Below are 27,214 nucleotides of genomic sequence, written 5' to 3'. Positions count from 1 at the left end.
CAATCCACAAGAAAGGGGACAAAACTGAGCCAGGAAATTACAGACCAATCAGTCTCACCTGCATCACCTGTAAAATGTTGGAAAAAATGATTAGACAGAAAATAGAGGAGCATTTTAATGAAAACCATATTCTTGGAGATACCAACACGGGTTTAGATGAGGCAGATCACGTCTTACTAATTTATTAGATTTTTTTTAACATGCAACTGCAGCTGTAGTTAATGTGAAAGCATATGATCTGATATACTTAGATTTTCAAAAAGCTTTTGATAAGGTTCCACACCAAAGACTGATCCTCAAATTGGATGCTGTAGGCATTCAGGGTAATGTAAGTAGATGGATTATGAACTGGTTGATGTATAGGAAACAGAGGGTGTCGATTAGAGGAGTCGCTTCTAACTGGAGTGCAGCTGTTAGTGGAGTTCCACAGGGATCAGTACTATGGCCTTTGCTTTTTCTAATCTATATTTGGATAGTTAGCAAACTTGCAGATGATACAAAATTGGTGGTTCAGCAAATACAATCTCGGCAGCACAGGTTATTCAAAGGGACTTAGATAATATTCAGTTATGAAATTCAATGTGGACAAGTGCAGGTAACAAAAATGTCCACTATAATTACACTATGGGAGGTACAGATCTAGATGAAGTATCGCATGAGAAAGACCTAGGAGTCTATGTGGACTCCTCACTTTCTCCATCCAAACAATGTCGGGAAGCAATAAAAAAGGCAAACAGAATACTAGGGTATATTGTCAAAAGTGTAGAATTGAGAACAAGGGCAGTAATGTTCAGACTGTGCAATGCACTATTAAACCTCATCTGGATACTGTGTACAGTTCTGGGCTCCACACTTCAAGAAAGATATCGCTGCTCTAGGGGCAGTTCAGAGAAGAGCAACCAGACTTATTCCAGGTCTGAAGGGAATGTCCTACTCTGAGAGACTGAGGGAACTGAACCTTTTCACCCTGGAACAGAAGAGACTACGTGGGGACTTGATTCAAGTCTTCAAAATCATGAAAGGCATCGACCACATCAAACCAGAGGAACTTTTCCAGATCAGCAATGGACACACGCACCTGGGGAGACAAATGGAAATTGGGTTCAAGACATTCAAAGGAGACACTTCTTCATACAGAGAGTTGTCACAATCTGCAACAAACTCCATGTGAAGCTGAAAATTTGGGAACATTTAAAATCAGACTGGATAGGATCCTTGGATCACTCAGTTATTAATGGACACCAAAGCGAGCACGATGGGTCGAATGGCCTCCTCTCGTTTGTAAACTTTCTTATGTTCTTATGTTCTTTCTAACTGTTTCTGGTTGACCAGTATTCCCTATTAGACTTGGAAGAAACCAATTTACAATTACCTTTAGCATATTGTTGGTGTTGAGGACCCATTTACTCCACCTTAATCCATAATTCTCCTCTGTAAATGTTTTTTGTGTACCTATAGGAGTTTTCTTATTTGTTTGAACCTGCATAGTGTGCTGATTAGAGTAAAACTTCCTTCCAAAAAGACAGAGTTTGCATCTATAATTAGTGCTTGTGGACAGGGCCGGCCCGTGGCTTAGGCAGAATAGGAAATTGGGTGAGTGACATTGAACACGAAACATGATCAATTAGCATCAGTAGTCACTTCAAACCATGTCAAAAAGACCAAAGTCCTCTGGTGTCCAGGGAAGAAAAATAAGAAGAGAAGAGGAGGAAAAACAGGATTAGGACAGAAGTGATGTGATGAATGAATAGTGTATCTAATTGCATAGTTGCCGTTGGAGCAGTGTTACTACTCGCCAGCTTACTTTGGACGATACTAGTAACGTTCACTCATTTAAATACCTAGCTAGAGTTAATATCAGTTACTTTGACCTTAAATTCATTAGGGAATGTTGGAAAGACTATTCAGGTGTTTGGGGAATAACCTAACCTATAATGTTTTGAAGGGCAGTGGAAATTGCTCTTGTAGTGACTCGCTTAACTTCACGTTTTTATACGTTTTTGCTCCATTGCCGGCCCTTAACAATCAGCCAATCGGAGCGCCGAACTGCCGCGCCTTTAATACACTTCCTGAGTTCTGAAAGTAAGGTTTATGTGTAGGTTGGTGCTGGAAAAGTTATAGTTTAGGTCTACAAAACAGAGAGTAATTGTTCATTATTTATATGATTGTGTGCATGCAGCAAAATGTAAATGTTTGTTTGTTTGGTATAAGTTATGGCCGCTCATATTGAGAATAGCAATGCTAATCTGTTAGCCAGCCAGCCTCACCATGCGGTCGTAATACAAACTGCGTTGATTTATAATATATTATTTATTACCGTTGTCTATTGTTTACATGTTTATTGAATTGAAGACAGCGTATTATCGATATGTATAACGGTTGTAAGTTTATAAGATTTAACCTTGGTTAAGGTAATTTTTCAGCATCCAGCTGTAGTAAGATAGCAGATCCATAGGTTTGAATTTATGCTGCATGTAAAGTCATTTGAGTATATTAGCTCTGCTGTCAGAACTGTGTATATTTATATTATTATTCTTTGTATGATTATTGGCTATATTGATTATTTTACGACTGATTTATATTATTGATATTTCTTTGTAGAACCACAAATGCATATTCATCAAACTTAATATTACAATGACTGAAGACACCGTTTTGGATACAGTGCTAGTGATGCAATAAAGGGACTCTGTTTGGAATGAATGATAATTGTGCATTTTTACCGATGCCCCACAATGATCACACCTTTTGAACGATCAGCTATTTTACTCTTTCATCAACCTCCATTACCTATAACATCATTTTGAGAAATACACTTTTTCAAGTGTGCTGCACGAACCATCCACTTCTTTATAATTCGTTTTATGTCACTTGTTTGCTGCAAGAAAGGCAAGACAAAGCAATATTATGCATATTGCACTAAGGTGTCTGTAATATTTTAAAATATATTTTAATATTTGTGCAATATTCTTATTTATATTGTATTTATAATGTTTTATGTCACTTGTTTCTTTAATACTGTTTATTTTGTGGGTTTGTTTCTAAAATAAAGAAAATCTCAAAGACATAAAGCTATGCAGTTTCTGTGTGTGTGTATGAACACAATGATCAGTGGTGGAATTGGCTGCGATGCAAGGGGCACCAGCTAAAATCTTGGCTAGGGCATCAAATTGGTCAGGGCCGGCCCTGGTTCCCGGGCATATTGGTGTGCTGTCTCCAAGCGTTGAGTGTACTCAGGACCAGTGCATTCAGCAGAGGGGACTGGTGGGCAGCCAAACAGCAGCTGGGCCCGGGTGTGTAACTCTCTCCCCAGCATAAGTATGGCTGGGGTGCAGTTTGTGCTCTCCTGGACTGCACTCCGGGCAGCCATGAGGACAACAAGCAGGTGGGCGTCCCAAGTCCTGCTGGTGCTTGGAGGTCACAATGGCCAGCAGTGCTGACAGCATGCGGTTAAACCGCTCGACCAGCCCGTCACTCTGAGGTTGAAGAGGGGTAGTGCATGTCTTCCTGACAGTTTACACAGCACCTCCATTACTCGGGATTCGAAGTTGCGCCCCTGGTCAGAATGCAGTTCCAAGGGGGCTCCGAAGAGTGTAAAGAATCCTTCCAGGAGTGCATCAGCAACTGTCTCCACCTCCTGGTTAGGGATTGCATACGCCTCAGGCCAGTTAATGAAGTAATCCATTGCAACCAGCACAAAACGATTTCCCCGGCTGGAGACCGGAAAGGGGCCCAGAATGTCAACACCCACTTGTTCTAGGGGGCTCCCTGTCCAAAGTGGCTGCAACTGAGCAAGAGGTCACAGCGGCGACAGAAATCCTCTACATCTCTCCGACAGCATCCCCAGTAGTACCTCTGTCGCAGGAGAGGGTCTTGGCCACCACATAATGCCCGGTCCCCACTGCCCCATGGTTAACTTGAAGCACTAGTTCCTTCAATTCCTGGGGCATAATAACCTGCCAGTGGTCGGCTCTCCCAGCTGAATCACGCCACCATTTCTGCAGGACCCCATCCCTCAGTGCCAAGCAGTTTCATAAGGACCAGTGTCCCTTAGTGGCTTCAGACTGGTCAGCGATGTGTTCCCATGATGGCTGTTGGCCCCGTTGTATCCAGCTGAAGACAGGCCAGAGGTCTGGGTCCCTTTCCTGAGCTGCGCGCCAATCCTCCGAGGGGACAATTGAGACTTCCCAGCAGCTGAGTTCCTCCTCCTGCAGACACTGGTCTCCTGTGAGTTCTCCCTCCGTGCCATCTCTTTTACTGCAGTGTGTGCAGTTGGTAGGATGGCAAGGACGCCGGGACAAGGCGTCAGCGTTGATGTGATGCTCACTGGCCCTGTGCTGCACAGTGAAGTCGGAAGACTGAAGCTGCTCCAGCCAGGCTCCCTTCGGTCTGCACTGAGCACCCTCACTGGTCGGTGAGCACCCAGAGGACGACTCGGTTCCTCTTTGCCCAGAACATCTTTGACCATCATTGCCCAGCTCAGGGCTTCTTCTATGGAGCTTGGCTCGGTCAGGCATACTTGCTGCCGTAACTGTATGGGACGCAAGCTCCGTAGAAAGGCATTCAACGCCTGGCACTGGATGGCTTCTATAGGGAGATCTTTATACACTCTTTGGGCTAAGTAAGCAATATCTGCCGCTAGGACTCCCAGTCTCTCTCCTCTTGCTTGCTCTCTGTGGCTCAGTTGCTCCAATAGCTTTTAGTTCTGGGTTGCCAAAGCTTCGGGTCAGTGCAGCGATGAATGCGGTCCCATCAGTCCTCTGCTCCCGGCTCAGGTCTCACAGTGTCTGCGCAGCAGAGCCCTCCAGAACTGAGGCCAGATTGACAGCCTTCTGGCACCGCTCAAGCTGAGCCCCTGTTGTGTCCGGTGTAGCTGGCCCGTGAGAATGCGGGGCTTTCCTTGGGGAGCAATGGATGGGGTTCCCAGGCTGATTATCTGGTTCAGGATGGTTGCAAGGGTGGCCGCGAGTTCTCTGATGATTCCCTGTCAAATGTGAGGGCCGACCTCTGGAGTCTGGGGTAGCAGAAGAGGGTCCCTCATGATAAGGGGCCAGGTGATCCCGGTGCAGTACAACTTTTCTTCCACCTTGTGGCATCTGCACCCGGTACACCACCTCTCCCACTCGCTCTAGGATCTCGCGGGGCCCACTCATTCGCTGTCCAGTTTGGGACACCGGCCCTTGCGCCTCCTGGGCGCATAAATCCAGACGTGCTCTCCTGCTTCAAAGTCTCTTCCTTGTCCTCTGACATCATAATACCACTTCATTCTGACCCCGGCTGCTAGAAGCTGGTCGCTCTCGTTACTGTTGACACTCTCTACAGAAGTAGTGTCAGGTTCGGTTTGTTGCTTTAGATTTTTTGTTAAAAACAAAACTCCAAACAACGTTGTCATTTTGCCATTTTTGTTTTTGAAGGCCACACTGACTGAAAAGTCTCATGTGAGAGCAAATATAACGTTGAACTATGGGTCAAAGACACTTGTTCTCGTGTGAATAAAGATAAGGATGTGGATGGTTATATTAAGGTTTGAAAGTTTTAAGCAAACTACTAAGCACTCATGTATTCTTTACCCAAAACTTTATATATATATATATTTATATATACATACACAGTGTGTGTGTCTCTGTCAGTTCTGTAATTTAGTGGAAATTGTGGGGTCTACCAGGCTCATGGATTAACCCCATGTGGGAACATGAGGGGCGCTGTGGTTGGGGGAGCTGGTCAGTGTAAATAGGGGTGCCCAGTTTCCCACAAGGAAACAGTTCAAGCTGTGTGCCAGTGATGAGCCCCTGCCACAAGAAGATACCAAGCTGCTGAGTGAGTCCCTGCAGCTGCATAGTCAGCGAGACAGGCCCAGAAGTAGCAGGGTGACGACAAGTCCCCGCCTCAAGATGGAGAGCGACAGTGACTCAGAGCAGCAGCACCGCAACAGTGAGGAGGCCTGGCGAGAGGGAGCATACATAGAGCTGGTGTATGGGGCCCAGCAACAGCTCTCGGTGATGAAACAGAGATTCAACGGGTGGAGCAGGGGTGTCCTCTACGAGCAGGCAGCGATAGTGAGGCTCTGCCGGAAGAGACCTGTGCTGTGATGACCGGGCATGAGGAAGAATAGAGGAACAGCAACACATAGCAGTATGGAAGAAACTCAGCCTTCAATCAGGTTAGTGCATTTGTTGTAATGGCTTTATTTCACCCAGCGTGGAGAAGTGAAACGAAAACAATACAAAGTTACTCTGACTCGATACAATAAAGACAGAGAATTTGAAGCACAAAAGTAAGCAAAAGTGTGGTTATAATTAAGTTATTTCTATGTTATCTTTTAAGCAGGCTAAGCAGAAGATATTTCTTTACGGCTGACAGTTTCCAGGCTAATGCATAGATAAGGAAAAAGAAACTTAAATCATACAGTTTGACAACTTCTCCCCGATGCACATCATTCTAAGACCTTGATTCTCAAGAAATCCTCTTCTCCTGTACCAAACTAGAGGGTGGTGTAGTCACATGTAGCTCATAGTGGGTGCTACACAGTTAAGGGAAAACTTGATATGGTTAAATTCCAACCATGTATAATTTCAACCATGTATAATATTTCTGATTAATGGAACACTATCCTCTCTGGAAAATTTGAAATACACCTTTCACAAAAGGATTAAAGAGCAGGCCATCAGGGTATGCTCATGCTTACTAATGTACAATTATTGAATGTTTGGAATAGGGTTCAGTGGATCATTTTCGTCCGTGTAGGGCATTCCTTCCAAAGCAATGGCAATTTTCAGGTGATTGCTGAGTGATTTGATTAAGACCAAAGGACATTGAAAATGGGGGCAGTTCATGCAAACCGCAGTGATTGGAGTTTGCACAGATATTCTATTTCCAGCTCCTATTCCTTCAGTAATTAAATGTACTCTCAAGTCCTCATTTACTTTATTTTGTCTGTGGATATGTGTATTGAGAAATAACAGCTCAATGTTTGTCTTTATTGAGACATTTTGGAAAAAACTCAGATCATGTCAACAGCTGTATTTAACTCCCTTACACAACCACAGAACATGATTTTACAAGAACAAAAAAACAAAAAATGGGACACAAAGTAACTGCCTGTTCCCTATTACACAGGCTATGATTGGCAAGCTGGTTTTAGTGTTACTCACAATACCTTTCACTCACAATATCTGTGCTTTGGTAAAATAGCTACAAACAGGTTTATGATTATAGACAGAATACAGTTTCAAATAGGTTTATTCACAGATTAATATATTAATTGAATATTCCTGTACCAACATATTATTGAAACAATACTATAGACCTAATGTAATAAAAATAATAAGATGTATGAAAATAGTCTGTATTAGTTGGAGTTTATATATATATATATATAAACTCCAACTAATACAAACTATAATATATATAATTGTTTAAAATTAAATATTAAATGTTTTTAATTAAATATAGCTTGGTAGTCCCTGTTCCCATAATTAATGGAATTTCCAGGAGAATGTGCTGGGAACTTCCCCCTCCCTGCCACTCTCACAGTGTCCATTAATGTGTGCCAGGGCTCTTGGGAAATCAAGACCAAACTTTTTGGCTCAGCCCACTGTCGCTATCTATAAAAGAGAGCTGTATGCAGACGACCATCTCCTCAACCTGGGGAAGAGTAAGTCAGTAGTAACTCGTGTTCCTCTCACCGCCTGCCGTCATGAACCTCCTCCTGTGCTCATTGCTGCTGCTGGGATGTCTCGGTAAAAGACCAGATTTTCTTTCTAAAATTTGTACTTACTTTATTCTGATAATGTATTTATTCATGTCATGATTTAGAAGCAATGCAGAACACTGTGAGTGTGTGTTATTCATTATTATTATTATTATTATTATTATTATTATTATTATTATTATTGTTATTATTATTATTATTATTATTATTATTATTATTATTATCATTACCTCCTCCTACTGGAACTACCAAGTCAGCTCGCAGCAAATGATTTTAAGCTCCTACACACATGTCAATTTTACACAGGACATTAACTTCACTGCTGAAGATGAATATATACTTAATTTATTTGTATCAAATATCCATGTCAGTAGTATGTGAAGATGCATATATTTCTTCTGTATATGGTATGCATTTGTGTGTTTCAGTTTGATTTATTCATCCATCCGTCAGTTCTTGCTGTGGGATTGAATTTACCAGTGATTATTATTTGCAGCTTCTGTGTTGGGACATGCATCTGAACGCTTTTGTGTTGTGTCTGACATCGAGAAGAAGAAATGTGATGATGTGAATAAAGTGGTCCCTGCCTTCCTCTGTGTAAAGAGAGATTCGGTCAAAAGCTGCTTAGAGGCAATAAAGGTAATATTGTTTTGTGTGATTCATTGTCAATACTCAATACTTTTTCCCAGTCATAATTGCTTTTTTTTTTTAATACCATGGATATTGTGATTGTTACAAATCAATGGAAGTTTATTGTTTCGCGTGATAAAGGCTCATTGGTTTATTTATACCTTCAATACTACCTTTTTATTATTTTATTTTCTTCATGATCAATAGATTTTTAAAAGCTATGTCTGAGAAGGAAAATTATATTTTTAATAGATTTTTGCACCTGATTTATCTCTAAACAATCTTGTGGTGAATTAGCAGTCTTGGAATGAATTGTGTAAATCTTTGACCTGGGTCATTTAGCACCAAAAATAGGTGGCAGACGTTGATACTTACAGAAAGTGTCCGTCTCAAACTCCCCAGCCATGCTGCTGAAGATGACTCTTTGAGATCCTTAAAGTAATGGAAAGCTCTGTGGCAGAGACTGTGGGAGAGAATAACCAATATCATTCAAACAAGGGAAATTGGGCTGCTCTTTTCTTCACCCTTTCTTTTCTCATGCCTTTAATCTCCTGTAGAATGGAGACGCTGATTCAATCACTCTGGATGGTGGTGATATATATGAAGCTGGTCTTAAAAACTACGATCTCCACCCAATCATAGCGGAGGACTACGGTGTCGGTATGAGAAACAACACACTGTGTCATTCAAAGGCTTGACATTCCAGTTGGGCATTGATTAGATATATGCTGTTTAGTTAGGGCATGTATTGATTATATCCCCCAAATCCTTCCAGGAAAATACATTGTATAGTGTTGTGACTGGTGTAAGGAAAAATTATCACAGCTTAGCTGACAGCTATTTTAATAATTTTATTCCATCTAATCAATTAAAAAACACACACTGTGAATCTAAGTACTGTGGCTGATTCAGATTCTGTTTACTTCACAGAATCAGACACTTGTTACTACGCCGTTGCGTTGGTGAAGAAAGGCAGTGGTTTCACTTTCAAGCAACTGGCAGGCAAGAAGTCCTGCCACACAGGCCTGGGCAAGTCCGCTGGGTGGAACATTCCCATTGGCACCCTGGTGTCTGAAGGTTTTATTCAATGGGAAGGAATTGAGAATGAGCCCCTGGAGAAAGGTAAAGACAATAAGGATATAAATAATTATCCCCTCACTTATTTCAAATCCCGTGTTGTCCCTTGTTAGATTTGCACCAAGGGTTCAAAATGACCTTTGGATCAGGATCATGCTTTTAATATAAATAAATCCATGTTTTAAATTTGTATTGTGACTTTAGTACATTCGATCAGATAAATAAAAGAATGACACAGCATCTATTGATGACTGTAAAACCATATTGAGATGTGTTTAAATTGAATATATTTGAGAAACCCCTTACAGTTGTATTTATTGTTCTGCTCCATTGCAGCTGTGGCCAGGTTCTTTTCTGGAAGTTGTGTCCCTGGAGCAAAAACCCCGGAACTGTGCAGCCAATGCCAGGGAGACTGCAGCCGCTCCCATAAGGAACCCTACTACGATTATTCTGGTGCTTTCCAGTAAGTCACACAGCATTACAGTGCTCACAATGAGAACTGTTTATATATAAGACTGAATTACAAATTGAAATTTTGTTCTGTTTGATATTTTATTTTAAAACACTGAAACTCAAAATAAATTCATAGTAATATTTGTAAGAAACAAAAACTGAAATGCTGTATGTTGCTTGAATATGTATTTAATCCCTGTGCTGTGGAAGCTCCCAGTTTACACAGATTGTCCTAGCAAGTACACAATTACCTTAATATTGACTTCCACCTTAACCATTAAGTTAAGTGTTTAGATATCCCAATGTACACAGTTGGATCAATAATCGGAAAGTGGAAGCTGCATAACACCAACCAGACACTGCTAAGAAAAGGCCGTAACTCAAAACTATCGAACAAGAAGCAGACTTGTGAGTGAAACCACAGAGAGGCCAACAATCACTTTGAAGGAGCTACAGAGTTCAGAGTGGATTAGGGGTGCACCAGTCAACCACATCAAGAGCTGTGCATAACTCTGGCCTGTGTGGGAGGGTGGCAAGAAAGAAGCTGTTACTCAAGACATACCATCTGAGAGCACATCTGGAGTTTGCCAGAAATCATGAGAGTGACCCAGCTGCAATGTGGGAAAAGGTTTTGTGGTCAGATAAGACCAAGATAGAGCTTTTTGGCCAAAACTCAAAGCGCTATGTGTGGTGTTAACCTAACACTGCCATGCCTCAAGATACACCATGCCTACAGTGAAGTATGGTGGTTGCAACATCATGCTGTGGGGATGCTTCTCATCAGCAGGGACTGGGCACCTTGTTAAAATTGAAGGAAGAATGGATGGATCAAAATTGAGTGAAATACTGCAAGAGAGTCTGGTTCAGTTCAGCCTTGTTATTAGCTGTGGCTTTAAGGAACAAGAGACAAACAAGTAGACTATTCATCAGGAGCGTTGAGTTACTACCAAATTCAACACATCTTATTCCCCAATTTTAATAGTTTATTTTCCATTGCAATTCAGAAGCAAGTACCAGCTGCTCCCTAGAGAAGGTCACATGGTATGCCGTGGGCCACGCGGAGGAAAGAATTGCAACTTTTTGGGATGTTTTTGTTTTTAGGTTATTCAGTCTTCCTTGATGGTCTTGTGTAGTATTTAACCTATCCTTGACTCTGTCCACTTGCGCAATAATCACAATGACAACCATTTCATTCCATATGCTTCTTAGCCCTTCATTCTCAAACCATTATCTTTCTTCTGTTCAGGTGTCTGAAAGACAGAAAAGGAGATGTCGCCTTTGTGGACCACCTCAGAGTACCAGGTGACCTTCGAATGTTCTGGTTTCTGTATAGAATAATTAAGGGAAAAAAGTAGTATCTGAGAATACTCTTCACAGTTTTTGCTTGTCACTTTGTTGGCTTTGCAAAAGTCATGATGTATTTTGTATTTTGTGTTGTTAGTGGCAGAACAAGCTGACTATGAACTGCTATGCAGAGATGGGAGCAGAAAACCCATTAGTGAATACAAATCCTGTCACCTGGCGAAAGTGCCAGCACATGCAGTCGTCAGCCGAAAAGATCCTGTTTTGGCTGAAAAAATCTGGCATACCCTGGAGGAAGCCCAGGTAAAGTAACAGGTCACTTAAGCCACTTTTCCACTGGCACATCCTACCTGACCCTTAAACAAGCTAGACAAGCTGGACTGGCACGGGTTTGGTGTCTTTCCCCTGCACTACCCGGGCTGAGGTAAATGATGCCACAAGCTTACTTATTTCAAAGGCTGCAAATATTTTGATTAATCCTTCTTACCATGGTTTAATTTATAATTAGAAAGCTATCTGCTGTTACTGGTATGAATAAATAAAGGTATCTATCAAGACAGGTGAGAGAACAAGTAAACAAAAAGTTAGTGGACGTTGGAGGTTAAAGACCTAACTTACAGATGAAGAAGGGCTATCGTTGGAAACGACCTGTAACAATTCTATGATTTATGACCAGTATATAAATAGCAGTAGCAGTTTAAGTATTTGTAATGTTTTTAAACCCAGTAATAGGGTTGACTGACTGTATGTGATGACTACTTCAGTTAACTCCTCCCCCGGCCTGGTTCACGGTCAGCCAGAAAACATTGCAAGTGGGTAGCGTGCCACACCGCGCCAGCCTGGTTCTGGGTTGGGTCAGATATTCCAGTGGAAAAGACGTGTCACTATGTAACACAGAAACAGGTCCTAGTGCGACACGAGATATCAACGTTTGTTACAGTTGAACACGAGGCTAAAAACATGTTGATACATATAAATGGATGTGTGATCAAGTGTCTGAATGGACACAACCAGGTCCTTTTGTAAATTCACTCTCTTACACATTACAGGAGAAGTTCAGTCTGTTCAAGTCCGATAAATATGGAGGAAAGGACCTGATGTTCAAAGACTCCACAAAGAAGCTGATCCGCATTCCTGAGATCACAGACTCCTTCCTGTACCTTGGAGCAGAATACATGAAGATCGTGCGATCACTGCAGAAGGGTGAGTGAGCTGAAATAGAATGAGGAGAAAACCCGGGAGAGACAGAGAGAGAGAGAGAGAGAGAGAGAGAGAGAGAGACTGCCTTGTTATTAGCTGTGGCTTTAAGGAACGAGAGACAAACAAGTAGAATATTAATCAGGAGCGTTGAGTTACTACCAAATTCAACACGTCTTATTGCCCATATTTTAATAGTGTTTTTCTTGTCCATTGCAATTCAGAGGCAAGTTCCAGCCACTCCCTAGAGAAGGTGACATGGTGTGCCGTGGGCCACGAGGAGGAAAGAATGTGTGATGCTTGGAGCTCTAACACCCTAGATGAAAGACGCGATGCCAGAATTGCATGTGTCACTGGGGCATCAGTTGATGAATGTCTGAGGAAGATCATGGTGAGTGAGACATGGATGCAGAAGAGGGGAGTACACTGAGAGAACCACTATCTAATAATATACAGTTAGGTTCATACATATTTGGAGTGACACAGTGACACAATTGCCATCATTTCCCTCAATAGTTAAATTACAGGTAAGCAGATAAATGATCTAGATTTTATTTAAAGTGTGGTAGTTGCATTTGGAATCTGTAGCTGTTAACCCTCAATATGAAATCCAAAGAGCTGCGACTGCGAGTGAAGCATGCCATCATTAGACTGAGAAATCAAAACAAACCAAAAACATTATGTGTGGCCAAATCAACTATTTGATACATTCTTAAAAAGAAAGAACGCACTGGTGAGCTCAGGAACACCAAAAGGCCCGGAAGACCATGGAAAACAACTGTGGTGGATGACAGAAGAATTATTTCCCTTCACAACAGTTGGCCAGATCAAGAACACCCTCCAGGAGGTAGGCGTATCTGTGCCAAAGTCAACAATCAAGATAAGACTTCACCAGAGTAAATACAGATGGTTTACCACAAGATGTAAACAGGAAACAGGAAGACCAGATTAGAGTTTGCCAAAAAACATTGAAAGAACCCTGTACAGTTCTGGAACAACATCCTATGGACAGATGAGACAAAGATCAACTTGTACCAGAATGATGGGAAGTGAACAGTATGGGGAAGGGAAGAAACTGCTCATGATCCGAAGCATACCACCTCATCTGTGAAGCATGTTTTGGCATGGGCATGTATGGCTGCCAAGGGAACTGGTTCCCTTGTATTTAATGATGATGTGACTGCTGACAAAAACAGCAGGATGAATTCTGTAGTGTTTAGGGCTATATTATCTGCTCAGATTCAGCCAAATGCTTCAAAACTCATTGGATGGCACTTCACAGTGCAGATGGACAATGACCCGAAGCATACTGCGAAAGCAACCCAAGACTTTTTTAAGGCCAATTGGAATGTTCTGCAATGGCCAAGTCAATCACCTGACCTGAATCCAGTTGAGCATGCATTTCACTTGCTGAAGACAAAACTGAAGGAAAAACACCCCAAGAGCAAGCAGGAACTAAAGACAGCTGCAGTTCAGGCCTGGCAGAGCATCACCAGGGAAGAAACCCAGCATCTGGTGATGTCTATGGGTTCCAGACTTCAGGCAGTCATTGACTGCAAAGGATTTGCAACCACGTATTGAAACTCACAATTAAATTCATGATTATTTTAGTTTGTCCAATTACTTTTGAGCCCCTAAAATTGGGGGACCACATATGAAAATGGGTGTTATTCCTACACCATTCACCCTATTTGGATATAACTACCCTCAAATTAAAGATGAAAGTCTACACTTAAAGCACATCTGGATTGTTTCCTTTCAAATCCATTGTGGTGGAATACAGAGCCACAATGATGATTGTGTCACTGTCCAAATATTTATGGACTTAGCTGTATGATTAAGGCAACATTTTTGTAGATTGGCAAGAAAGAAAAAAACATGTAAAGCAATTCTGAATTAAATAAATAATTCAACATGAAAATATATTTTGTTACCTTTTTAAATTAAACAATAAGTAAATAATTATTTATTTAGATACACAGTTTCAGCTCTGTTGTGCTTCATTTGAAGAACTTTACTTTTATCCACAGAGAATAAGGTTGCAGGTTAGCAGCACCTCATGGTTGATAATTCCCTCCCTCTTTCTTTCTCAGCGGGAGGAAGCAGATGCTATCGCTATATTTGGAGGGCAGGTATTTTCTGCAGGGAAGTGCCACCTGGTGCCAGCCATGGCTGAGCAGTATGACAAAGGTAAGATGGGCGTTTATCATGGACCCACAGGTTTTTCTGTACAGGAATGTCAACACTAATATTATGCACAGACACACGTGCACACACCCACACATTCTTCCAGTCTGCCCCAAACAAATACAAAGATCACTAAAATTCTAATAACATTCCCTATTCCTTATCAGATGGAGTGCAATACAATTGATAAATGATGAGTGTGTCTGTATAAATAAAGGTATATGTATGTGTGTATTGTGCGATAATTATCGAAGGCATTGTAAAAGCCTTGAAGCTATTGAAAGATTTTTGTTGTCGTTTCCCTTTCAATTTAATTTTAATACAGACGTGATATTGATTGGTAATGGGGGAAATAACTTAAACGTGTCCAAAAGACTGCCAAGTAGCGCTTCTCAAAATGAACTATTCTTTGCTTCTGTCTCTTTGTCTTCACAGATAAGTGCACTTCACAAGGAGAGACAGGTAGTGTTGATTCACATGTTAACAGTTTTGGAATGGACATTATTATATTAATGTGTGACATTAATGTACACTGAGAATATCAGTATGAGGAAACAGAGAGCCTGAATTAATGTGTACTGTTGTGGGAGTGAAAAATTTAAGAAGATACTCTATTAGAGCAAAGAATTTGTGTTCTTGCTTAGGATTTAATTTCAAGTAAGCAAGAAACACCTCAACTCAATAGCATTAAGAAAGTATACATAGGGTAACGAGCTGAGATTAGGAGCACTCCATTTAAGAGAGTGCTCCTAATCTCAGCTCGTTACCTGTATAAAAGACACATGGGAGACAAATCTTGCTGATTGATAGGGGATCAAATTCTGGATTTTTTTGTTGTTATTCTGTCTCTCACTGTTAAAATACACCTACCATTAAAATTATAGACCATTTCTTTGTCAGTGGGCAAACGTACAAAATCAGCAGGGGATCAAATACTTTTTCCCCTCACTGTATATATACACTCACCTAAAGGATTATTAGGAACACCTGTTCAATTTCTCATTAATGCAATTATCTAACCAACCAATCACATGGCAGTTGCTTCAATGCATTTAGGGGTGTGGTCCTGGTCAAGACAATCTCCTGAACTCCAAACTGAATGTCTGAATGGGAAAGAAAGGTGATTTAAGCAATTTTGAGCGTGGCATGGTTGTTGGTGCCAGACGGGCCGGTCTGAGTATTTCACAATCTGCTCAGTTACTGGGATTTTCACGCACACCCATTTCTAGGGTTTACAAAGAATGGTGTGAAAAGGGAAAAACATCCAGTATGCGGCAGTCCTGTGGGTGAAAATGCCTTGTTGATGCTAGAGGTCAGAGGAGAATGGGCCGACTGATTCAAGCTGATAGAAGAGCAACTTTGACTGAAATAACCACTCGTTACAACCGAGGTATGCAGCAAAGCATTTGTGAAGCCACAACACGTACAACCTTGAGGCGGATGGGCTACAACAGCAGAAGACCCCACCGGGTACCACTCATCTCCACTACAAATAGGAAAAAGAGGCTACAATTTGCACAAGCTCACCAAAATTGGACAGTTGAAGACTGGAAAAATGTTGCCTGGTCTGATGAGTCTCGATTTCTGTTGAGACATTCAGATGGTAGAGTCAGAATTTGGCGTAAACGGAATGAGAACATGGATCCATCATGCCTTGTTACCACTGTGCAGGCTGGTGGTGGTGGTGTAATGGTGTGGGGGATGTTTTCTTGGCACACTTTAGGCCCCTTAGTGCCAACTGGGCATCGTTTAAATGCCACGGCCTACCTGAGCATTGTTTCTGACCATGTCCATCCCTTTATGACCACCATGTACCCATCCTCTGATGGCTACTTCCAGCAGGATAATGCACCATGTCACAAAGGTCGAATCATTTCAAATTGGTTTCTTGAACATGACAATGAGTTCACTGTACTAAACTGGCCCCCACAGTCACCAGATCTCAACCCAATAGAGCATCTTTGGGATGTGGTGGAACGGGAGCTTCGTGCCCTGGATGTGCATCCCACAAATCTCCATCAACTGCAAGATGCTATCCTATCAATATGGGCCAACATTTCTAAAGAATGCTTTCAGCACCTTGTTGAATCAATGCCACGTAGAATTAAGGCAGTTCTGAAGGCGAAAGGGGGTCAAACACAGTATTAGTATGGTGTTCCTAATAATCCTTTAGGTGAGTGTGTATGTGTATATATATATATATATATATATATGTGTATATATATATATACACACATTTCCTACAATGTCATTGTGTTCAGTGCTAAGCTATTTTCTTAAATGTTCTGCTTCTCCACACACTTTGACAACACTGCCTCTCTTTAGAGTTTGGTTTCTATTACGCTGTGGCTGTTGTGAAGAAGGACTCAGGCATCACCTGGGAGACCCTGAGAGGAAAGAAATCCTGCCACACAAAATTGGGAAGTACTGGAGGGTGGAATATCCCCATGGGTATTATTCTGAAGGAAACCAAAGACTGCAACTTCAGTAAGTCCACACCGTGTAACCATGACATGTCAGACCACAGGTGAATATTGTTCAAGCACATATACTAAATGGATATGAAGCAGGGGTCACCAACTGGAAAACATTAATTTAGTAGCTGAACACAACACTGACCTTCAGATGGTTGTCTTTTATTTTTTCTAAACAGCAAAATTCTTCAGTAAGAGTTGTGCTCCTGGAGCTGATAAATCCTCCAGTCTGTGTTATCTGTGCATCGGCAGTGGGAAAACAGAGGTTGCTGAAGATAAATACAAATGTGATCCCAGTTTTAATGAGCTATATTATGGATATCCTGGAGCATTCAGGTAGGAATGCTTTAATTCCCTGTATATGGAGACCTCAACATACATGTCCCCTGTAAGAGCATTGTATTCCAAGGAAATGTCATACAATAATAGACAATGTATGAGTATACCTTTTTAGTGAAAATACAGTATAGCAAGTACTGGAACAGATCACAACTTGCTACTCCATTCCATGATCTTGTTTCCCTTATTTCTTATTCTCAGGTGCATGGCAGAAGGAAAGGGTGATGTGGCATTTGTGTTACACACAACTATTGAACAGAACACTGGTGGTAAGAGTCTCTGTCTTGTCTCTCCAAGTGTGCCAGCAGACGCATGTTTCTCTCCAACCAAAGCAATTTTGTTCAATAGATGAAACACAATTGGCTAGATTCTGCTGGTGTTGGGTAGGCATCTGTATAATACCTTGGCTCTGCTGTACACACCCTGAACTCATCACATAAAAAGAAGCAGATAATCCTGTGCCAACATGGGGGGCTATTAGTAGTTATTCAAGTTGATTAATGATTGGTTGTTTAAATTGGGAATGTGTAAAAACAATACATTAATTGTATGATCATTTATATATATATGTACTGTGTGTATGTATATGTGTGTGTGTATATATATATATATATATATATATATATATATATATATATATATACACACATAGTACTGTGGAAAGGGTTTAGGCAGGTGTGAAAAAATGCTGTAAAGTAAGAATGCTTTCAAAAATAAACATATTAATAGATTATATGTATCAATTTACAAAATGCAAAGTGAGTGAACAGAAGAAAAATCTACAGCAGATCAATATTTGTTGTGACCACCCTTTGCCTTCAAAACAGCATCAATTCTTCTAGGTACCCTTGCACACAGTTTTTGAAGGAACTCGGCAGGTAGGTCGGCCAAAACATATTGGGAGAACTAACCACAGTTCTTCTGTGGATTTAGGCAGCCTCAGTTGCTTCTCTCTCTTCATGTAATCACAGTCAGACTCAATGGTGTTGAGATCAGGGCTCTGTGGGGGCCATAACATCACTTCCAGGACTCCTTGTTCTCAAGGACATAATTGTGTAATGTTGCACCTTTTCTCATGCTCTCAAGGACATAACACCGCAGCCTGGGCCTCAAATCTGGTTGCGTCCGACTACAAGCTGGTGTGTCCCAGTCATCCCAAATCATCTGTAGATGTAAGCCAGTACAAAGAATGCCACTTGGCTAGAGTGCCCTCGCCTGTTGTTATGACTCGTCCAGAAGTCCGAAAGGAGGTTGTCAAGATTCTGAAAGAGCTGCTGGTATGATGGGCCCAAATTATGAATTATATGAAATTACTGTTTATCAGAAAACAATAATTGTAGCTGGTACAAAAATTACTTAATGCTTTAAAAAATGTTTTCATAGTTAGTAAAACATATATACGTTTACTTTTGTTATGCATGAATATCAATTTTAATGACTTACTGAAATTTTAATAAAGTTTAATAAATCATTGTGGAAGACATCTTTCACATGTCCTGAAATAATGGTTTACTGTTTTTGTAAATGCATTCAAACATGAAATTATAATTAATCAAATAGGCATATTTATATATCTTTGCAGTCAGATTTAATTTAGTTTTGAACATTACTATGTTGCATAGTCATTACTTGAGATTTCATAAAAGTTGTCGTTGCATATTAAGCTGACTAAGCATTCTGCACTCTCCCACTTTTTGTTTTTTTAAACAGCCAACATCTGGACCTACAATCAAAGAGTATTTCAAGACCTTTCAGCCAGCAGGTACAAACAATACCAGCCTCCTGTTTTCAGCTTCCACTCAGTGTTTGCAAGAAGTTCCTGATACTCAATCCTACAAAGACTTCCTTGGGAAAACATACTATGACTCTATGACAGAACTCAGCACCTGTGAGCCATCAGGTCAGTAAAAGCTAAGGGATGTGTAAGGGCAGTTCTCAAAAAGAATTTGGAAAATTTCAACCCCCTGTCATTAAAGGCATCTAGCTCAACCATTGTTCTTGTCCATTTTCCCCCAGATCTTGTGAAAGCCTGCACTTTCCACACCTGCCAGAGAGTGGACTGAATCCATTGTCACCTGAACTGAGGAGTCCCTTCCAAATAACCATCCCTGGGCACACGCTACCAATCCCCACTGAATTAGTGAAGGACAACAGGTTTTGATTTAAACTTTTCACACAAACAAAACAACAATAAAGCATTTTACAACTAAAAACTTATGACTGATTTTTATTGTGCGTGTATATTCTCTAGTTAACCACTGCTCAGGTATTTTAGTAACATTTCAAAATACGCCTCAGAAACTCAAACATAGACAACACTGTTTTACCAGATGCTGATGAAGTATTCACATTCAGAGGATCCACATCTAGTGAGTCTGTTCTACATTATTGCTAGTTAAGTCATAACTAAGTCATAGTTAAACACAACAGACCTGGTTTACCAAGGCATTACAGAGTAGCAATCCCTGTAGATCTCTTATTGTCCAGTACATAGGTTTCCTACACATTTCAATCACACAAAACCAAAGGCTGTGCATGTGTTGCATTTATTTTAAAGCAGAACAAACAAACAAACCAACATTAAAATAGCTATTTAAGAAATTATGGCATCTGGGCTGTTACATTTAAATATGCATTTGAATTCCCTGGAATTTATAAAAGGCACATACATGACATTCTTTAAATGTATTAGAAGAAAGTATAAACTATCTTCAAGAGTCTGATCTTGTAAAATTAAACAAAAAATAAAAATTGGGTCATCCTTCTAATAACTTAAATGAAATACTTAAACTTAAAAAAAAAAAAAAAAAATGCAATAAACAGCTATGCCTGTACATACCTTGCAAAGCAATCTAATCCCACATTCCCTTACAAATAAGTATTTGTCAGACTATTTTGGAGCTTGCTTATCATAGTATAATTCTGGAACACTGGAACACAAACTATTTTAAAGATTCAAAAACAGGACGTAGCAATATATGAAATCTATAAGGAATAAGAAGGGTATGTTGTGTTTTAGGGGAGGGGAGGGGTGGGTGGGTTTGGAAAATTGTAGTGGAAGAGAAGCACATTCTCAGTTATTATGACATTTTTCAATAAATTGTATTCATCCTGAGAGCAGAACAACATGAAATCCAAAGAAACAAGCAGTCAACAAAGATGACCAAAAAAAAATATTGACAAGCCCCCTGTAAAACAATGTGATACTTCTTACGCCCTTTATAGAAAGGTACATGATGACATGTAAATAAACAGAATACTGTTGCTTCTCTTTGGGGAGCCAGTTAATGACCATATCCAAAGCTGTTCAGTGTCAACATTGCACTACAGTCCTACCAGCAGCCCTGGCATGTCCTCTGCACTCATGCTAACTTGGCCAGGAATTTCTCCAGATTCTCAATGTCAGCTTCCCCCTCCTCACCCTTGCTGCCCCTTGCGCTGCACTCCACAAACTCCACTCTCATGGGCAGCTGTGAAAATTCAAAATCCTTGCCTTTCTTCCCCAGGTGCACCGTGCCCCCACCGCTGGGCCCATCCTGGGCGCTCAAAGCAGCCGAACGAGTCACCCGCAGTGTGTTCCTATGAACAATGAAAGACAGTGGCAGGTTGAAGAGTATTGCAATGCTGTAGGGTCACACTCTTCTGGCTGGGGACCCCTTTACACTGCTTTAAACAGGACCCTTCAGTTGACACATGGACATCAAAACAAACTTTCAATATAATATCAGTGATAAAACATCAAAATAGGGCTTGATGAGGGATTCACCACAAATGATTAGTTTGCACCACGAATACATTACCATCTATTGACCAACTGTGGAATTTAACCACTTGGTCCTGGTCTTGGACAGTCAGAATTCTGTAGGTTTAATAGGAAACTTAAAATCCAAAAGACTGAAACAAAACATAGAAGTATGAATACTCACATCTCCTTTTCCAGCTGCTGTTGAATAAGTTTCGCAGACTTTGCCATGGTAATGTCTGGAGAGAAAAACAAAAATTTTAACATAACCATGACATTTCCTTTCAATTTATTCACTCCTTTTATTGTTAACAATGCAATCGGCCCTTTTGCACTCAGAACTAAAGCTTGGCTATAAACAGGGGATACAATTAACTTTCTTGGACACTAGGCACTGTGTCTGGTAGAAGGAAAAAACTTACCAGCCACTTGGTATTTTTACCAGCCAAAGGCAAACATCACCAGAAATATATGAGGGTATATAAATGTGTGGTGAACATGACATTTATTCAGGTAATTTATTCACCGTCATTAAAAGTCATTAAATTTCAAAGCATTTTCTTAGGGCCTTTAAAAATCATTAAAATTAATGTTATCATTAAAAGTCATTGTTTATAAGTTACAATGTAAAAGTCTGTTTCTCTCTCTCATCTGCACTCTGACCACTGCTCTCACAGCAGCACATAACTTGACACCTGCTTTATCAGTTGAGAGTGCCAGGGCTGAGAGAGGTCCTTTGGATTGGATCTTTAGGGATGATGACAGACAGTGACGTCCTTTCCATTGGTCAATACCACGCAATGTGAACAAACCGCACGTTTCTCTTCAGCAGAATCTCCACTACACAGCAAAAAATGCTCGTCTCTATCGCAAATCGTTTCAACACAAATTAATATGTTGTAATTGATGAATACTTATCTGACACAACAACTTTGTTAAATAAATATCTATGTAAAAATGCATTATTAGAAGACATATGGAAATAGCATAATAACAGCAGACCCGTATTATTATTGTTGTAGCCGACATATCATAACTTTTTGTCACACTTTCAAATTAACCATAAAGGTTGTGACTATTTGTTTATAAAGGAATATTTTGCCATTACATCTGTAACTGACCGACCAATATGTATTTTTTTTCAATTTTTATACATTTTCATTAATTTGCCAGTTTAGCAATGTGAGGTGCAATGAAAATGCCTTAACATTAGCGTCCTTGTGGTAATGTTTTCCGGTTACAACAACGAAATACAAAATGTGTAAGACCTATCTAGTTAGCTAATTAATACAATCTACTTGACTAAACGATTGGCTTTTCCTGTCCACAGCACACTCACACTGCCGCTCTGCGTTCGGAAACAGAACTGTGCGCTCGAGTTCCAGCGAATACAGAATAGAGGAGCAATAGCCGTCTGTGTGTGTGTTCATGTGTTTGTTGCTCCTCTTTCCTTTTCTCTCATTGCTAGTTTCGGAGAAGGTTGTTTGGTTGCTGTAGATTTGTGGTAGTTTAATTGCACTCGACATTATTATACACTCATGTGCTTCTCTGTAAGGAAGTCATGGGGCGTGTTGTAGCGCAGATTTCCCCAGATATGCAGAGACCTGCAGAATTCCACCGATTGTGCGAATATGAACTTCAATATGAACTTATGAATATCAACGCAACTATTATTAACTACTATTAACTCGAAAACACTTTTTGAAACAAATCAACCAATACATTATGAGAAATCATAACAAGTTGAGTTCCCATACACTTGTTGGCTACCCGTTGAAGTGACTGGTAAAAATGACAGATTGGCGGGTGTCGGGTGTTAATTTTATTCCATGGCTATAAAAATAAAACACTTGTAATGGATGTGCCAGACTTTCCTTCCCCTGGGGGTAATTTCCCATTCAGGTCCAGTACAATACCTTGCTTATTGCAGGCGATGAGCAGAAAGGGGGTATTCTTTACAATTACACTGTCAGTCAGCAAGGAGTAGAGGAACTCTGCCACATCACGCACCTCCTTCTGAAAAACTGCACTGTCCACCACAAACACTATTGCCCTGCGGAGAAAAAGCAGTCAAAAGCAATGGTTTTATATATATATATATATATATATATATATATGCTAGTTTTCATTGTAAATGGTACACTGACTAATTCCAAGAACAAAAAAATATAATAATCTCCAACCATCTGGTAGATTAAGACGGGAATTGGGAAGTGACCAACAATGTGAGAAGTTATTTGCAAATGTTACGATCCCACCACATCCATACAATTCAATTGTTAAGTCAATTAATAAAATTATAAATGATCACCTCGCGGAAGACTTGAACTTCTCCACATACTGAGGCCGCAAGCTTTCGTGTCCTGGCAGGTCAATCATAGTCAAGCCACTTCTCTGCAGGCAAGAGAGGAGTGACTCGGAAACTTCAACAGAAAGTAGACCCCAGATGTTGCAAACACTGGCTGTGTCCATTTATAATGTTCAAAGCCAAATGGGTATTGTGGGTTTCTTTTCTGTTGCACTCTTAATAATGTACCTGACATTTATTTAATTGGTCCAATTTCTCAACTTTCTCAGGTTTTTAGCAGTTAATTATCTGAGACCACCTACACACATCTGAAAAAAGTTTGATTCTTAGCTGTCTTTGGTTTCTTTTTATGAAGTTAATGGCAAGAATTAAAATGAATGTACTGATAGGTACATTTTTGGAGTGCTTATCCATCAACCACAAAGAGAGGAAAAACATTTGAATTCAGAAAGTGCAAAAGAGAAAAGAAAAAGCTGAACCTTAGGAATGTGGCCCAGCATATTTTACTCACCCTGTCATTTTTGGTTTTGTATATTGCAGTGGTGTCTGTAATGGAGGTTTGAGTCTTCTTATATTTTCCGGACAGCAGCTGCAAAAAAAATACTAATTAACAAAAGGAGAAACATCATCTAAGGCAAAGCACAAACATTAGATATATTTTTACTGAGTGCTTGATAGGATTCCTCTTTTGTATTGTACGTTCATTTGGAAAGGAGTGAGTGGAAACACACTGAACACCATTTGTTTCAATTTAAGTTGATATCTTATTAAATATGCACCTTGATATGAGAACAGTTATTGATCAAACAGTGTCTGTTGCATTGCAAAATTAATTAACCTGTTATACAGTAAATCAGCGGCATAGCATTGGTTTGAGAACTGGGGGGAAATGCATTTCGAGCAAGGGGGATGCTGTCAATATCGGATGTAGAGGACAACTTCCCAGGAATGGGTCTGACGCAGATAGGGCAAAATATAGTCGAGTTCTAGTAGCCCACATTTCCAGATCTGCAGAATTCCAACAATCCCACTGGTGGAGCAGCACAGATCCATGCAGAGCTGCACAAATCTGCGCTACATGAACATGACCCTGGTACACAGAGATGACAGATTGGGGATACCCACTCGAATGAAGAGGAGAGTCTTCCCCGAATCACAGAGCCCGACCAACAGAACTGCCCTCCTCGTAGACTTGCTGGCCCAGAAAATCTTCATAAGCACTAGAAGACAGAAACAAACAAATATCTTAAATACACTGTGATATTATGGCATGATATACATACATATAGTATTGTACTGTCCACATGAGTTGCACAATTATTTTCCATAACAATATAAAAAGGCAACCCTCCATCAGTCCACCAGGTCCAACAAAAAAAAAAAGTCTACCCCCCCCCGGAACCACACACCTCATAATACAAATTATAGTCTTGAAAGGCTTTAAAACACTTGTAAACAGACACGTAACGTTAATGCTCGAGCAGCAGCACTGCAGCTGTAGCACAGGTCTCGGAGCGCAGATTTCCTCAGTTCTGCACTTTTCTTGCACTGTAATTGGTTTAAAGCTGCAGAACTGCGGAAATCTGCGCGACATCTGTTCCCCAAGAGACAAACTAGGCCTGAGTCCACAAGCCCATGTGTAAATTACTAACACACTTTACTAACCTGCCGTAAGGATAACCAGCAACAGGGCCACAACAACCCCGATCACGGCGGGATCTTGTGCCTGCAGCTCCTTTCGAAAAGAGTCTAAATAAGGCTGAAACGAAGCCTGCTCCGGCACCATCTCCCCCTCCATCTTTCACGCAGAACAGCGCACTGAGCCGGGCAGCTGCGCAGCGCTGTCACTGACCGTGCGCGAAGACACGTGGACCTTAGACACGGGCATGCGCAGTAAGCACAACTTGACACTGGCGCAGATAGGGTGCGTCGTAGCCAATCTAAGGTCGCGGTCTTGCAGCGCAGATTTCCGCGGTTCTGCGCAGATCTGTAGAATCCCACCGATCCCATTGGTGGAGCAGCGCAGATCCGCGCAACACAGAGCAAAATTAGCACTCCAATGATATTTTAGGTAGAGCAGTACAAGACTAGTACTAATCAGGATATGTGAAACCTGCTAGGACGTTTTTTTTTTTTTTCAAACAAAGCATGATGCCATTTTCTACTGAAAACAATAATTCTTATACGTATAAGATACAAGATACAATAATCCAACAGTGTTCTTAGAGAAAACACCATAAATTAAAATATGAATGTCCTATATAATTGGATTATAACAACTTTTGTATTGTATTTGTACTTTTTTTTACATTCTGGCAGAAATTTAATTTAATTTAATTTCAATGTATATCCGTTTGATTATAATGAAGTACATACATCTCATATGCAATTCATCAACACAGACATACCGAATTGCAAAGTACATACTAGCAGAAATACCACGAAAAGCCACTACAGGACTGACAGTAAGCATTTGCAGTACCTAGAGTGTCCGTCAGAGTCCACCAAAACACTTTTATAATTTGCAAAATCAGAAATCTCGCATTAGTCCCCTTCTCGGCTTTATATGATGAATTCCAGGGAGATAACTGAGATAAACTCTGTGACCCTCTCTGTCTCTGTATAGCAATTGGACGTGCGGATATTTGAAATGACAAACCTGCGCTAGACCAAATGTACCTCTGTCTCAACCTTGACACGTTGCGAATTGCAATGCTTTAAAACGTGTCTGAGAAGAAGAAAAAAGAAAAGATGCGTATATATACCGAAGTCTGGCTTCATGCATATCACATGTATTGAACGAACCGTGTGGGCTGAGGTTGAACGAGCTCATTCTTATAGACTTCTTATTGCTGTCTGGTCAAAACAGGGTTAGTCGTTAATGAGATGGAAACTGAACTTTCCCGGCTAGTTTAGCTAGCCCGGGTTATGAGCCCTGACCTGGGCAAGCAGCGTCCATTCCTCCCATGTTGTCTCAGGTCACTCACCCTGAAACTGAGCACTGCTTCAAATAAGGCATGTAAACATGGTGACACCTCGGACAGAGATGGCGAGTTAGAGAATGTCGCCGGTGAAACGCAATTGAGTTATTTAGTTATTATGTTACACATTATGCAACTTACAGTGAGGGGAAAAAAGTATTTGATCCCCTGCTGATTTTGTACGTTTGCCCACTGACAAAGAAATGATCTGTGAGAGACAGAATAACAGCAAAAAAATCCAGAAAAACGCATTTCAAAAAAGTTATAAATTGATTTGCATGTTAATGAGGGAAATAAGTATTTGACCCCTTCGACTTAGTACTTGGTGGCAAAACCCTTGTTGGCAATCACAGAGGTCAGACGTTTCTTGTAGTTGGCCACCAGGTTTGCACACATCTCAGGAGGGATTTTGTCCCACTCCTCTTTGCAGATCCTCTCCAAGTCATTAAGGTTTCGAGGCTGACGTTTGGCAACTCGAACCGTCAGCTCCCTCCACAGATTTTCTATGGGATTAAGGTCTGGAGACTGGCTAGGCCACTCCAGGATCTTAATGTGCTTCTTCTTGAGCCACTCCTTTGTTGCCTTGGCTGTGTGTTTTGGGTCATTGTCATGCTGGAATACCATCCACGACCCATTTTCAATGCCCTGGCTGAGGGAAGGAGGTTCTCACCCAAGATTTGACGGTACATGGCCCCGTCCATCGTCCCTTTGATGCGGTGCAGTTGTCCTGTCCCCTTAGCAGAAAAACACCCCCAAAGCATAATGTTTTCACCTCCATGTTTGACGGTGGGGATGGTGTTCTTGGGGTCATTC

General features: G+C 40.8%; 2 protein-coding genes across 2 annotated transcripts in view; one reads left to right on the top strand and one right to left on the bottom strand.

Annotated features, from left to right (window-relative positions):
- tfa (transferrin-a) overlaps positions 1 to 19,583 on the top strand; it is a 30,023-nt gene extending 10,440 nt beyond the window's left edge. Inside the window, exons 18-38 of the mRNA XM_066710236.1 lie at positions 3,314 to 3,385; positions 3,515 to 3,640; positions 4,874 to 5,019; positions 5,756 to 6,056; positions 7,670 to 7,739; positions 8,208 to 8,350; positions 8,899 to 9,001; positions 9,272 to 9,463; positions 9,755 to 9,881; positions 11,118 to 11,173; positions 11,313 to 11,476; positions 12,223 to 12,376; positions 12,595 to 12,761; positions 14,464 to 14,560; positions 14,993 to 15,019; positions 16,883 to 17,044; positions 17,211 to 17,367; positions 17,572 to 17,639; positions 18,457 to 18,647; positions 19,081 to 19,270; positions 19,387 to 19,583. Coding sequence (XP_066566333.1) covers positions 3,314 to 3,385; positions 3,515 to 3,640; positions 4,874 to 5,019; positions 5,756 to 6,056; positions 7,670 to 7,739; positions 8,208 to 8,350; positions 8,899 to 9,001; positions 9,272 to 9,463; positions 9,755 to 9,881; positions 11,118 to 11,173; positions 11,313 to 11,476; positions 12,223 to 12,376; positions 12,595 to 12,761; positions 14,464 to 14,560; positions 14,993 to 15,019; positions 16,883 to 17,044; positions 17,211 to 17,367; positions 17,572 to 17,639; positions 18,457 to 18,647; positions 19,081 to 19,270; positions 19,387 to 19,433 — 2,760 coding nt within the window. The 3' untranslated portion in view covers positions 19,434 to 19,583. The remainder of the gene's footprint in view (positions 1 to 3,313; positions 3,386 to 3,514; positions 3,641 to 4,873; positions 5,020 to 5,755; positions 6,057 to 7,669; positions 7,740 to 8,207; positions 8,351 to 8,898; positions 9,002 to 9,271; positions 9,464 to 9,754; positions 9,882 to 11,117; positions 11,174 to 11,312; positions 11,477 to 12,222; positions 12,377 to 12,594; positions 12,762 to 14,463; positions 14,561 to 14,992; positions 15,020 to 16,882; positions 17,045 to 17,210; positions 17,368 to 17,571; positions 17,640 to 18,456; positions 18,648 to 19,080; positions 19,271 to 19,386) is intronic.
- A 314-nt stretch (positions 19,584 to 19,897) lies between these two features.
- srprb (SRP receptor subunit beta) lies at positions 19,898 to 25,268 on the bottom strand. The gene is made up of 7 exons (XM_066709000.1): positions 25,086 to 25,268; positions 24,546 to 24,640; positions 23,932 to 24,009; positions 23,424 to 23,506; positions 23,029 to 23,165; positions 21,297 to 21,351; positions 19,898 to 20,949 (listed from the first exon to the last, which is right to left on the bottom strand). The coding sequence occupies exons 1-7, from the start codon at positions 25,216 to 25,218 to the stop codon at positions 20,733 to 20,735; spliced, it is 798 nt and encodes a 265-aa protein (XP_066565097.1). The 5' UTR covers positions 25,219 to 25,268; the 3' UTR covers positions 19,898 to 20,732.
- Positions 25,269 to 27,214: the final 1,946 nt, after the last annotated feature.

Source organism: Amia ocellicauda, chromosome 7, assembly GCF_036373705.1.
Source record: "Amia ocellicauda isolate fAmiCal2 chromosome 7, fAmiCal2.hap1, whole genome shotgun sequence".
In the NCBI taxonomy this organism is placed as follows: Eukaryota; Metazoa; Chordata; class Actinopteri; order Amiiformes; family Amiidae; genus Amia; species Amia ocellicauda.
The sequence above is the reverse complement of the archived record's forward strand: the minus strand, read 5'-3'. Positions and strand labels throughout refer to the sequence as shown.

Excerpts from the sequence above, each read along its gene's own strand:
- srprb (XM_066709000.1), bottom strand. The coding sequence starts at position 25,218 with ATGGAGGGGGAGATGGTGCCGGAGCAGGCTTCGTTTCAGCCTTATTTA. Across the intron at positions 23,507-23,931 it reads ACAAAACCAAAAATGACAGG|AGAAGTGGCTTGACTATGAT; the intron begins GTGAGTAAAATA and ends TCTTGCCTGCAG. Across the intron at positions 20,950-21,296 it reads CAGCAGCTGGAAAAGGAGAT|GAACACACTGCGGGTGACTC; the intron begins GTGAGTATTCAT and ends CATTGTTCATAG.